The sequence below is a fragment of the Chelmon rostratus genome, chromosome 7 (assembly GCF_017976325.1).
Source record: "Chelmon rostratus isolate fCheRos1 chromosome 7, fCheRos1.pri, whole genome shotgun sequence".
Classification (NCBI taxonomy): Eukaryota; Metazoa; Chordata; class Actinopteri; order Chaetodontiformes; family Chaetodontidae; genus Chelmon; species Chelmon rostratus.
In genome coordinates this window covers 11,342,544-11,356,452 of record NC_055664.1, presented here as the reverse complement: position 1 = coordinate 11,356,452, position 13,909 = coordinate 11,342,544, and the positions used below count along the sequence as shown (strand labels likewise).

Genomic DNA, 13,909 nt, shown 5'->3' with positions numbered 1-13,909 from the left:
CTAATCTTGTCACGGAGATGTCAGACAGATGACCCAGTTCTTCTTGTTTCTGGGTTCAATCCCTCTGTCGAAAACTGGGATGCAGGGGGAAAATGTGTCAGAGAGGCGCTCGCAGGGAGAAAAACAATGAGCCATGTCACTGCCTCGCATTGTCCTCTGACATCGACAATCTGATCAGCCCGGTAAATGTGTCACCAAAAGAAAGTACAAAAGAGAACTACCATCTTGTCCTTTGATTTCATGACACCCGCAATAGCTGCTGTAGCTCTGATTCATCTGGATTTAGGCCAGTTTAATCCATATTCATACACGGACCACCAGAGTACTTGCAATCCACAGCTTAAAAGCTGCCTCGCTGCCAGTCTGCAATATCCCCTCTCCTGTGAGCATCACATGATATTACATTCGTACCATCTTGATGCACAGCTGCCTTTAGATTTACATTTAAGCTTCAGGAGTTAAGCTGACACTCATCATTGTCTTTTCACAGCTGTTGAAGAACACATTGCCGGAGTGTCAAACCTGTCACTCTTTGGTTATGGGACAGACTCTGTAGGCAGCTCGGCCACAACCAGCTGAATGATTTTGGCTTTAACGCACATATAGTTTTGAACCTTGGAGACTGCAGCCTTTTAGTGCTTCCTGCTTCGTCTTGCCTTGCCTTCTATCTGCTATGCAGAACTCTAGGGAAAGACGTTCAAGGCTAATGAAAATGAATGAAAGAAGAAAGACAAGAGAGAGATAAAGTCGAAATGGTAGCTCTTATGAATTCCAATGCTGGCTCCCGTGAGGCTCCAACAAGTTTTTGCCCTCTCCCCACATTTTTTCCCCCTGATTGTCTCATTTCCCTCTGCTTTCTTTTCATAGAGAAAAGCCGACTTGGAATCCAACATTGATGAGGTGTTTGGCATTTACGCTTACAAGGCTAAATTCTCAACCATTAGTCTATTCTTCCCTTGCTGTGTGTGTGCATGTGTGTGGGTTTTTTTCTGATTTCACCTCATCCTCACTAGACCTTTCTCCATCATTCTCTTTCTCCTTTTGCCATTGTAATTTAGCCCAAAAAAACGCATTGAGGCAGCAACTAATGTTCTCTTTCCTCTCTCTCTCTCTCTCACACACACACACACACACACACACATTCTCTCTTTAGCTCTCCAGGGAGAGCAGTGTGTGAGAATTAGGTCTCTCAGCAGACGTGTTGTATTTTTGCTCCGACAGTTTGGGGCTACAGCAAGCGGAGAGAGATAGTGGATGGGATGGTAGGCTTGTAGACTATACGTGTGTGTGTGTGTGTGTGTGTGCGTGTCTGTGTGCGTGCAAAGCAGAAAGAGAGAGAGACAGAGAGAGAGAGAGTGCCACGCCACACAGGCTTTTGGCGAGGACACCATCTGGCCACGGGCTCAAAAACTCATCCAGCATGACTGCTGGAAGATAAACAAAACATGCGTGCATGGAAGGTGCATACCCAGACACACACATGCACGCATGCACGCACACAAATACAGCTATCAGTGGTAATTGTCTGTTGAGGTCAATGATCTGATTGGGGTCATACAATATTTGTGCAAGATGTTCTGGTGTGAAGGACTGTTGTAGAGTCTGGTATTGTTACACTGTCAAGTAATATTTAATTGCGACACAAACAACACGATACGCTGGGGTAGGTGGTGGAATAGGTCCTTGATAATTTGAGGAATAGTGAGAAGGCACAATGTAAGGTACATTGGTTAATGTGAATGTAATATCCCCAGGAATTACATGCATATTGGTCGATTCCATGGCTTGCGATTTTAGGTCCCCTGCCAAAGTTCAGTGATAGTGCAGGAAGGAGTGAGCCCTTGTCATGGTGAGGAGGACATCAGGGTGCGGAGGTCATGGTGGTGAACTGACACATAGCAAGTTCGGCTTTGATGCAAGATACCGGAGTTTGCCTCCTAATTAACATCAAGGTGTTAAACCGTAACAACCATCAAAATCATGAGATAAATGACTTCAGATGAATATAAGCACATTCCCACCCAAACCTGAGTTTTCATGGATTAACAACAGTCAAAGAACTGATTTGGGGCAGTGTTTCCTGGACTTATGCTCTGATACAACTGTCAAACAAACAAAAAAGGTGTTAACACTACAGAACCACAGTGATCTGCTTTTTGATTTCCCTGATGTAACTCCTAATAGTTAGTCCTTATTTGAACTTCGAGCGTTAAAGAGCTTTTAAACAGGTTGTAGGTGTGTGTGTGTGTGTGTGTGTGTGTGTGTGTGTGTGTGTGTGTGTGTGTGTGTACAGAGGCAAAGGATCGTACATTCACTGTTTCTGGGGACACAGAAGATGCAGAGGCAGAGACAGATGGAATGCAGGGACAGGGGCAGGCGGGACAGAGTGTGCCCCATTAAATCACTATATTTAATTATCTGATTATGCAAGCAGCTAATGAAAAACATTGCATTACCATAGGTACTCCTCTCCTGGTCTCTTCGCTTACACTGTAAGGGTGTGAGAGACATCAGTAACAGTGACATTATTGGGATTTATGATGAGAAGCTCTATGATGGTAGCTGAGGTCAAAGCAGAGGCACTATGAGGCCTTACAATGCAATGTTCTCATGAGACAATGACTCCTACAATGACTTTGTCCATCTCAATGTCAGATAGCGTGTGGATGTGTGTGCGTGTGTGTGTGTGTGAGTGGGAGAGAGAGAGACAGAGCACTTGTCTGCATTTTATATTTGGATGCTCTTTTGTCCTGAACTTCATTCGCACTGTTGGGCCAATCACTCAGACGTGACCACATTAAAGTGCTGCTCAGCAGCCAACACACACACACACACACACGCACACGCACACGCACACACACACACACACACACACACAAACACACACACACACACACACACACACACACACACACACACACACACAGGGTTCATAACATTCACCAAAGTTCACCAAAGCAAAACCAAGAATGGCATTTAACTTATTCTGTGGCCTGTATATTTGCAGTGACAAATCCTGTGAGGGTCCCGCCTCTACAATAGAAACTTATAATACTTGGGCTGATATTAAAAAGGAACACATGGGGTTTAGCTTAATTTCCACAAAGGTTTTTTTTTCCAGCCTTCAGTGGGGAAAAAATGAGAGCATTGTTCAAATTGAATACAAACATAAATTGATCTCCTCTAAGAATCTTTTCTGTTCTGTTTTCCAAGTCAAAGTTTTCCCCAGCCACTGCTTCTTACAGCCTAGGCCAGACTACACTCTCACTCTGCAAACACACTGAAATTTCAAGGCCAGGCCCTGAACCACAGAAAAACTTTTCAAGTGAAACACAGCTGCAGATTCCTTATTTCCAACACAATGCCCTCTATTGCCTTATCTATAGCTTCTAGTGGCTGTCAATCAGCAACCCTTATACATTCCTCTTAATTAAACTGGTATGCACAAGCCACTGAATACAGCATAAAAAAAGTCTAATTAGATGGTTTCCCCTTTTTTTGCAGCGTTGTTGCTTTGATTAAAGCCATATGCATCAGTAAATTCTGTCTTTTTTTCTGTCTTGTTCCTCCAGCATTGATAAACAACAACATGAGATTTTGTTTTGATATTTGTAGTTTTCCTGTCCAGTGGGCTCTGCAAACATTCTCTGGGCTTTCCATACAATCTCTTGATCTCAAACATCAACAAAGCATGCAGCATTTCTCAAAGTACGGGCCAAACTACAGTGCTATTAATTAAGAAAACATGACAGTCATTTTGTGTTCCTTGCTCGGGGGTGAGTGGACAGATCTACTATAACAGATGAGATACACAGCTGGATGTCAAACTAATAAAGAATTTCCTGCTGTGATTGAATATGCTTATTAGAGTACAAAACACTTCCATTCAACCAGGCAAAGGTACAAGATCTTCTCATTCGACAAAATGTGCTTTTGAACAGACAGCATAAGCAACAATCCGCTCATATCAAACAACTCTTTCGCCAGAGTCTACGCCTATATGACTGAATCTGTCCTCGTTTGTCTGTGTTGTATAGGAGACAAAAACCAAGGCACACCCTTATGGTCGCATAAAGGAACTCCGTCAGACAGGCAGTCGCATCGACAGGCACAAAGGCAGGTAGGTACGACGGCACAGAGGCAGACAGACATGGAAGCAAGCAGCCAGTCTGGCGAACAGGCAGGCCATCAGGTGGAGAGACTGGCAGGCAGGTCGGTCCAGTCGGCAGGCAGCCAGGCGGGGATGTAAGTGGACAGCAGGAAAGACAGAGCAGCATTCAGACGTATTGACTCCCGAGCAGTCAGGCAGACTGACAGGAGCAGAGACAGATAGATGGACGGACCGATAGATTATTTGACTGTGCCTCCCACCGTCCCCTGTGGTCCACAAAGGACTCTGGCAGGTGGCATGAGGTATGTCACTGAAACCCCTGATGACGAGCAGAGAAGGGGTAATGGAAAGTTTCAAAAGGTGACAGCTGAAAAAGTTTCTAACCGAGACCAAACTTTTTTTTCCCCCTCTTTGACTGTTTCATTGGGTAGAAGGTCATCGTTTACAGGTCATTGACGAGATTGTTGCAGCAGTAATAATTAGCCTGTTGCCACTTTCTGTTAGTAGTTTAAGTGTTGCTGCTACCAGTAATTCTGCACATTAACCTCTTGATTGGTATGTGCGGCATCATATCAATGCAACAAAATATGAAACCTTTCACCCAGCCCTCGCAGCTTTTGAACGGTCACCCGACTGGTGGACGCACCACGCACTGTAAGCTCGAGTGGCATCCCTCTGCCGTCATGTGTGCTGTCTCTTTTCATTTCGCTACGTGCTCAAGCAGCACTGGCAGACATTTCCTTCCACGCTGGTTGCAGCGCGACTTGCTGTCCGCGATGACAGAGTTGTCACTGATGGCCCTTCATCACGCAGTGACGACTTTAAAAGGTCAGTGATGACTGAGCTGACTTTAGTGCCCATTAAGATGTCCAGATGTATCAGTCAACCGTTTTTACTGTGCTTTTTTTTTTTTATTTGGACTTTTTTCCTTTTTGTTTAAACATTATAATCAAGAGATAGATCTGAATATATTTCAGTGTTTGCACTCATTGTTCTGTATGCTTAACAGTGGGAAGGGGATTCATCTGTTCTTTGCGGCCTCTCCTCAGATTTAGCCGATTTTTATCCTCTGAATCCTTTTTTTATCATGTTCTTACTGAAGGTCTCATTTGGCAGGTGTGATCTTGCACCACAGGACTTTGTTTTTCAGCGCCCTCAAAAATGACCGACATGGGTTTAGAAACTCCTTGGTTAAGGTTATAAAATGATTGCGGCCATGGTTAAAAGAAAACTGCTTTTTATTATTGGCACTGCAGCAGCGGGGATGCAAACTCTGGTAACAACGTCGCACACTTTCCGGGTCCAACCACCTCCTCCCTCAGAGGTTTACTGTCAATGTAACAACACTTCATAGTCATTATTCACCCGGCCGCAAGAGGCAGCCTGCCTCCGTCATTGCCGAGTCATTGTACGTCGACCAATGCTGTTTTTATTTCTGGTGAGGAAAGTCAATAAGTGTCAAATAATGTTGGTGCTGCAAAGCCCTCTGACACAGTAACTTTATCAACTATGCAAATAAACTCCTCATGACTTGATCTTTTTGTGTCATACCAACACCTTTCGTGCCACTCGCTCCCAAGAGTTTCATGTTAGAGCAAGGGCTTTTACTTTGACATGATACTTGTCAAACTCGAGCCGATCAATGTCCAATTTTTGCTGTGTCACTCAAAGGGGAAAATCTAACTGGCGACCTCATTAGCCCCGATCTGTAATCTTAAGGTTACTACTGCGTCACTGTGACAAACTCTGACCAATCCATGTCCTGCGAGCTGAAGGAAGGATTTGCGGTGGCCTTATGTCAGTCTGTCTGACATTAGCTGACAGGCTGAAGGAGTGAATGATGGCTTTTCATAAAGAAGAATGGCAGTTTTACAGACCACCAGCTGCTCCAAAACACTCCTCTCTAACCTCCCGTCCACTGCTTGTGTACGTGTGTGCGGGTGTGTGTGTATGGTTTCGCGTGTATAGGTTCAGGACTGGGTTGCGTGGACTTCCTTGGATTGATTCAAATAAACTGATAAAACCAATGATTTGCACTGTGGCGCGCTAACACACATTTGTAATGATGGCGTCCCAAGCTATTTGTTTAGAAATACATTTCGCCATTCATTTAAATGTTTGGTTTGTGCTAGTCCTGGTGTGTGGAGGGTTACTTTAATGTAGGGCTTTAACTGGGACACATTCATTGTCACCGGCTCTTCACAGCAATTGGGAAGTAACTTTAAAATATCAAAATAAAGGTCTCCTGGTCCCCCACAAGACGACGTTTATGATGACAACAGTGCTGATTCATTCATCTCCTATATGCTCCGATGACGAGCATCTCCCAAGAGCTCAATCATTTAGCCTATACTAATCCAACATGACAGATATGTATACCACAGTGAAGTATAAACCTCACCAGGGGTTACAAATGGGATAAAGGTTTACCTCTTTAATCCTACAACAGGATCATTTTAGAAATTGCCCAAAAGGTCAGTGGGTACTGTGTGAGGGGTTCGGGGCTCTCCAGGGGCCTCGAGCTTTTGTTGTTACCTCTATAGAAAGATTTATGTCACAGAGAGCAAAAGGCCATGGCTTTCCTCACCTATCCAATCCCATCTAAAGCTATGCGATAACAGCCGATCTTAAAGTCATCAGCTTTGGTTGCTTTTTCCGGGCCAAAACACAGCAGCCAGTGGACACAAATCACGCATCTGCTCCATGAAATAACTGCTGGAGTGCACAAACAGCACATCTCCTCCAACCGCAGCCTGATATCACTGCTTCACTGTAAAAAGCAATAATAATAGAACAATTTCATAGACGCTGTAGGGGGATGTCAACTTTGCACTGCAATCAGCCCCCTCCGTCCCAGAGCCGGGAATCGTGATATTGTGGAAGTCGTGCTCCGGCTCTCTGCTCACAACACGGGCTTGTGTTGCCCGCTGGAGGCGAGGCGGGGGAAGGCACGCAAACGGAGAGGAACGACGAGGCGCTCCGTGTCTCCCTGCCTCTCCCCCGCTTGCTGGAGATAGCCGCGGCCGCCCTTTCCGTCTCCACAGCAGAGAGGAGAGGCACTGGCAGGGCGACGGCTGCCAACTCCGCGCTCTGCTCGCCGAGAAAATGACGCTCGGCAGGAGAACTTCGCGTTGCTGTGATCATTATTAGATGAATCTCAATCATTTAAAAAAAAAAAATGGGGATCGTGCAGAGGGGGAGTCGTCTTGCGTCCTGACTGCCATCCACAGGTCTGCCAGTCTCACCCACCCCGCAAGGCGCGCTCCCTCGCTGCTTTTTTTTTCCTTACGCGTGTCCCCGCCGCGAAAGCCAGAGCGCTCTTCACTCTCTCCTCTCTTCACTTCGCTTCCTCTCCTCCTCTCGACAGCATCCAGAACTATAGCGCAACCATCCCCATCACTCTTTTCCTCCCCTCCTCCTCTTTCTCCCACCGCCAGATCTCTCTCCACTGCGTCTCTCACCCCTTCGCTCACCCCCCCCCACCCCCCGCCCCTCCACCTCCCCGGCTCAGTTCTTCACTCCTCTGACGCACGACAGGGAAACGGACCCGAGGAAAGAAAGAAAGACAAAAAGAAAAAAGAAAAAAGAGAGGAAGAAGCAGCAGCTGACCCAACCATGGATATGATCCACAGACTCCTGCTACTGCTGCGCCGGACAGAGGCAAGGTCCTGAAACCGAGAAGAGAGCACTCTCACCCGGCTACAACGCTGCTGAGCGCTCGCCCGGGGGGCGGCGACGGCGGAGAAGGGGGAGGAGGAGGAGGAGAGGGGAGGAAGAGGAAGCGGACGGACACAAGTCGAGGGCTTGCATTTTAAGCAAACTGCTGAGGGAAAAAAAAGGATACGAGAGAGAGGGGGAGAGAGTCAGAGTCACCGGAGAGCGAGAGTGGGGGAGATTGCATTCCCATCACGTCTTTATTTCTCCTCTCCCCTCTCTTTTGCCTCAGCCACTGAGTGAGAGAGGGTGAGAGAAGGAGGGAGAGAGAGAAAGAGAGAAAGAGAGAGAGAGAGAAAGAGAGAGAGAGAGAGAGAGAAAGAGAAGAGAGAGAGAGATCTAACAAGATTCACACTAGTGCTCATTTTTTTCCCGATGCTTTCCAATTGCAGTGCGAAACTAAGGTGAGTGCTTTAAGCTGTGTTTGCCTGTGCTGGGGTGTATCATAAGGGGGATCTCATGCAGATAGATGTGTGTGCATGCGCGTGTGTCCATACGCCTCTTGCTGTCTGCATAGCCACGGACTTCAAAAAAGCAGGACTACAAGCGCTCTCCATACACGGAGGATAAGGGATCGCGGGGATCCAGTGGACTGATCAATAGCCGTTTGTTCTTTATTCGCCGTTCCCCTGCCAATATCACGACGAAAGGCTACTGCATTATGCTTGGCGTGCATCTCAGCGAGTGCCCTGCTGTCGCTGCTCCGCTGACAGCAAGGTTATTTTGGGGGAAATATCAGTAAGCGAGAAGCGGGATTGTTCGCCGGTTTTGGTCAGACTGGCGCTTGTGAGACATCGTCATTTCTTGTTGACTGAGTTTGATAGAAATCTCCAGATTGGCATTTCGTGATAGCTGTTGAAATTGCCACTCGCGAGGAGCAGCACTTTTAATTCATGTACGTGCAAGGCTGTGCAGAATCTCCCCAGCCTGGTTTTGAATCCGCGGCTCATTCACATGCGCATCTCTTCCTCTCTCCCTCCTCAATGCCCTGCTCTCTCCCTCTCTCTCTCTCTTTCCACCTCTCTCTGTTTCCCCCTGTTCCTCTAACGGCTCGATCACCCCTGTTTCTTGTTCTCTTCCTCACAGCCCGGCATCGGACGGTGAGCGGGACGCACCGGGCGACAGCAGAACACACCGCAGGAGGATATGTGAAGTTGGAATCCCACTAAACTAAGTACGTATGCCACCCGATCTGATACACCCCAAGGGAATGTATCATGGCACTTGTTATTTTTAATTGCTTTAAATGTCATTGTTAGTGTTTTTTTGACATCGCATCCGCGCTTTTTGATTGCTATCGTGGAAGCGGAATCAGTAAATCCTGGAGGATTACGCACGGGAGGGAGATGAAAACCGTGAATTTTGCATCGAGGAGATCCTATTCAAGGAACCTTTCTTTTCCCCCCTGCTTTATTGTCACGTTTTTGGGAGATTACAATCTATTTTCTTTTTTTTCCCCCTCCTCTTCTCCTCTCCCGTCGCTGGGATTTTGGTTTTAGCACCACGGACAGCGGCTCTGCTCCGGCAGACGGTCCAAGCGCATCTCCTCTGGATTTTCAGCACCCTCGCTTCAACGGACAGCGCTGTGCGTGCGTGCGCGCGCGCGTGTATGTATGAAAAGTCACAGCCTACAGAGAGATATTCAGAGGCTATGTGCGTGCGTGCGTGTGTATGTGTGACTTTTTTCCCCACTTACAGTAACACCATGGAAATACAACGGAATCGTCGATCAGCCCTTTATTTTTAATCAAATCGAAAATTTAGACCTTTATTAATATTATTATTATTTTTCTTATTTCAATTCGTCTGTCTTCATATATGATATTATTTATTTCTAGGTGCTGGATCTACTGAAACACCTCACACCTGAGTTTCTCGGAGCAGCAGCTTCGTCCACTGCGCTTTTCACTTGTGCCATTGCTCCTCTAATATTCCAACGACATCACCAATTGGGAAAGCCAGAGGAAGTTGTAGTGACTGTATTTCTGGCAAATGACAGGTGCAATTACAACGAATAAGTTGACGGTTTTCCCTATGCATTTGTGGGGCATTTAACCCACGAACACACCGGGGGCAAAAAGCTGGGGCTCTGCTGTTTCCTGCACGTCGGAATCACTGGACCTATTGGACTACTTTCCTTTTTTTCTTCCTCATTTTTGACGTGTTTTTTGACATCTTTACACTGGTCAATTCGGCTTGCATTTTCTGTGACCTCTGTGGCACCGTTCACATATGCATATTTTGTAATCTTTTCTGATGAGTTCTCCGTGAGCAATAGGCGAAAATATACGAAGATGAATTTTAACGAGATGGGTGTTCAGCACGTCCCTCAACAATCCTCATCTCGTCCCACTAATGGCCACCGAGGCTGACATCTATCTCCCGTCCTGTTCCTGCGTTAGACCTTCGATGCGCCTCCTCTCATTTCCACGGCGCTCCTCTGGACTCTCATTTACCGAAAGAGGGATTGAGGTCCTTGTTATGTAATAAACACAGCCGGGGGACGGTGTCTCCTCACCGCTATCCTCACCCACCTGCTGTTGCCTTCGTTTATTCACGGCGATAAGCATCTCTGAAGTGATTTATTGCGACCTTACCGGCATATCTGCTGTATAATAAATGGCAATCCCCCCTATATACTGACGTTAGCTGTCTGAGTGTGGAGATTTGTTTGTGTTGCTGGATATCACATGACCACATCCATGAGTACTGGCTTTATATTTAGTTTGAGACGCCCAGAAATATTGCAACATCTACAATGTCATTCTATTATTCATTGGTATTCATTTCAAAATTCCCATTCTGAAACTAACGCACCCTCCTCTCTCGCCTGTCTGTCTCTCACCTCAAACTTCACTTTGTGAGGGTGTGTGTTTGTGTGTGTGTGTGTGTGTGTGTGTGTACTTGCGTGCATATCCAATCCCCATTCCCTCCCATTCCCCCTCCCTCTGTTCTGTGTTGCAGTGCTGTGAAGTGGCTCTGTCCCTGGAGCCGAGACTTCATCCCCTTGGTGTCGGCGAGGATGCTGTGGGTTACCTTGCTGAGCACCATAGCCTTAGGATGGACCACCCCGATCCCACTACTAGAGGACTCCGAGGAGATCGACGAGCCCTGCTTCGAGCCCTGCTACTGCGAGGTCAAAGAGGGCATCTTCCACGTCCACTGTGACAGTAAAGGATTTACAAATGTCAGCCAGATCTCCCAGATATGGAGTCGGCCCTTCAAGCTCAATCTGCAGAGGAACTCCATGCGGAAGCTTTACTTTAACAGCTTCCTCCATCTCAACAATGCCATATCCATTAATCTGGGTAATAACGCCTTGCAAGACATCCACGCTGGAGCGTTCAATGGCTTAGGAATACTCAAACGGCTGTTCCTGCATGAAAACAAACTAGAAGTTTTCCGGAATGACACCTTTTTGGGGTTGGAGAGTTTAGAGTATCTCCAGGCGGACTACAATGTTATCAAACGGATTGAAAGCGGTGCATTCAGGCACCTCCACAAATTGAGAGTGCTCATACTAAATGACAATCTGATCCCCGTGCTCCCAAATTATCTTTTCCGGTCGGTGTCACTCACACATCTGGACCTGAGAGGAAACAGACTAAAGACACTGCCGTATAAGGGCACGCTGGAGTACGTTGGGAGGAGCTTAATGGAAATCCAGCTGGAGGAGAACCCCTGGAACTGTGTGTGTGAGATTGTCCAGTTGAAAACGTGGCTGGAGCGAATCCCTTACACTGCTCTGGTTGGTGAGATCACATGTGAGTACCCATTCCACTTACATGGGAAAGACTTACGGGAAATCAAGCGCAGTGAGCTCTGTCCGCTGCTCTCCGATGCAGAGATTGAGGCCAAGCTGGGAATTCCTCGGGTCCCTTTCAGCAATGAGAACACATGGCCTACGAAACCTTCCTCCATGCTGTCCTCCTTTCACAACACCGCCTCTTCTGTGGAATACAAGGAAAGAGCTGTCAAGCCCACCAAACGACCTCGGCCCACAAAGAACCCCCCAACCCCTCGTAGCATCTACCCAGGCATGAACCAGCCCCCCATTGCTGGCTACCAAACAAGGCCTCCCATCCCAATAATTTGTCCGGCTGGATGTACTTGCAACCTTCACATCAATGACCTGGGGCTAACAGTGAACTGTAAAGAGAAAGGCTTTCACAACATCTCTGATCTCCTGCCTCGGCCCCTCAATGCCAAGAAATTGTATCTCAGTGGGAACCTAATACAGAAAATCTACCGTTCTGATTTCTGGAACTTCTCAAGTTTGGATTTACTGCATTTAGGGAATAATCGGATATCCTACGTCCAGGAGGGCGCTTTTATCAACCTTCCAAACTTGAAAAGTTTATATCTGAATGGGAATGACATTGAGCGACTCACCCCTGGGATGTTTAGAGGGCTTCAGATGTTGAGTTATCTGTACTTTGAGTATAATGTCATACGTGAGATACAGCCTAACTCCTTCTCCCTAATGCCAAACCTCCAGCTGGTTTTCCTTAATGACAACCTGCTACGCTCCCTCCCCACTGACGCCTTTGCCGGCACAAACCTTGCACGCCTCAACCTCCGCAACAATTACTTCCTTTCCCTGCCTGTGCACGGCGTTCTTGAGCATCTGACCTCCATTGTCCAGATTGATCTCCATCAGAACCCCTGGGACTGTTCCTGCGATATCATCCCCCTCAAGCAGTGGCTAGAAAAGCTCTCCTCCGTAATTGTGGTTGGAGATGTCATCTGCAAGACACCCGAGTTTGCTTTTGGGAAGGACCTGCGTTCCCTGGAGGTGGAGGTCATCTGTCCTGAGCTCAAGTACTCTTCAGGCCCCTCACCGGCCCTGCCTGGTGGGGATGACCTCACCACTGGGAGCTCTGAGATGGGGGAGGCAGGTGGGAGAGGGGCCGTCCCACTTTCTGTCCTCATCCTCAGCCTGCTCATCCTCTTCATCTCTGCTGTGTTTGTGGCTGCCGGGCTTTTTGCCTTTGTTCTCCGTCGCAGGAAGAAGCTGCCCTTCAGGAAACGATCTGAGGTCGATCTGACGGGGATCCAAATGCAATGCAGGATTTTCGAGGACCCGCCGAGGCAGAGCAGTGCCGCTAACACTGGCACACCAGAGAAACCGACTCCCAGTATGCACACACACACTCACACAAGTCACACACACGCCCACGGTCACGTTTATGATTACATCCCCCACCCTGTGACTCAGATGTGTAACAACCCCATCTATAAGCCTCGAGAGGGGGAGATTGCAGAGGAGGACAGAGCGCAGTTTTCAGAGAAGAAAGACAATGGCAGCAGTAGCAACAGTAACTACAGAACCTTGTTAGAGAAAGAGAGAGAGTGGACCCTGGCCGTCTCCAACTCTCAACTCAACACCATCGTTACAGTCAACCACACAACGGCTGACATGGCAGGATTTCATGAGAATGGAGGGCTCTGCCCTACAGTGATTGACAGTCAGAGGCCCACGCCTACGGTGGGCTTTGTAGACTGTTTGTATGGGACAGTGCCCAAACTAAAGGACATGCATGTGGCGCATGCGCACCCACCAGGCATGCAGTACCCCGATTTGCAGCAGGATGCACGGCTGAAGGAGACATTGCTTTTCACGGCGGGGAAAGGCTGCTACCCCGACCCGTCACAAAGCGATTACCTCGAGTTAAGGGCCAAACTTCAAACCAAGCCGGATTACCTCGAAGTCTTGGAAAAATCTTATCGGTTTTAACGTCTCTAGCCCATGGAGAGAAAAAAACAAAAACAAAACACAAAATCAACACATTCACTTTGCCACCCTCAAAACAGAACCACCCAAAACCAATATTAAAAAAAATAATAAACTTGAAAAAGCAGCATGATATAAAATAAAATATTATATTACAGTTACAACAAAGTTCCCCCCCAAATCACTTTGGAGGAGAGGCCATTCTCAGATATTTCAATGAAGTGCCTTTTTTTCAGAGTAGCCAGCAATGTCAACAGCCGTTATTTTTATAATATATAAATATCTCTATATGCCCAAGAGAGAGCAAAAGAGGAATGAGAGGCGCACCGGGGAATAAAACATACAAAACA

At 47.2% G+C, this 13,909-nt stretch overlaps 1 protein-coding gene across 1 annotated transcript; it reads left to right on the top strand.

Annotated features, from left to right (window-relative positions):
- Window positions 1–10,847: 10,847 nt before the first annotated feature.
- slitrk3a (SLIT and NTRK-like family, member 3a) lies at window positions 10,848–13,562 on the top strand. Its single transcript, XM_041941216.1, has one exon. It carries the CDS (start codon window positions 10,848–10,850, stop codon window positions 13,560–13,562), a length of 2,715 nt encoding a protein of 904 aa, XP_041797150.1.
- The last annotated feature ends 347 nt before the right edge of the window (window positions 13,563–13,909 follow it).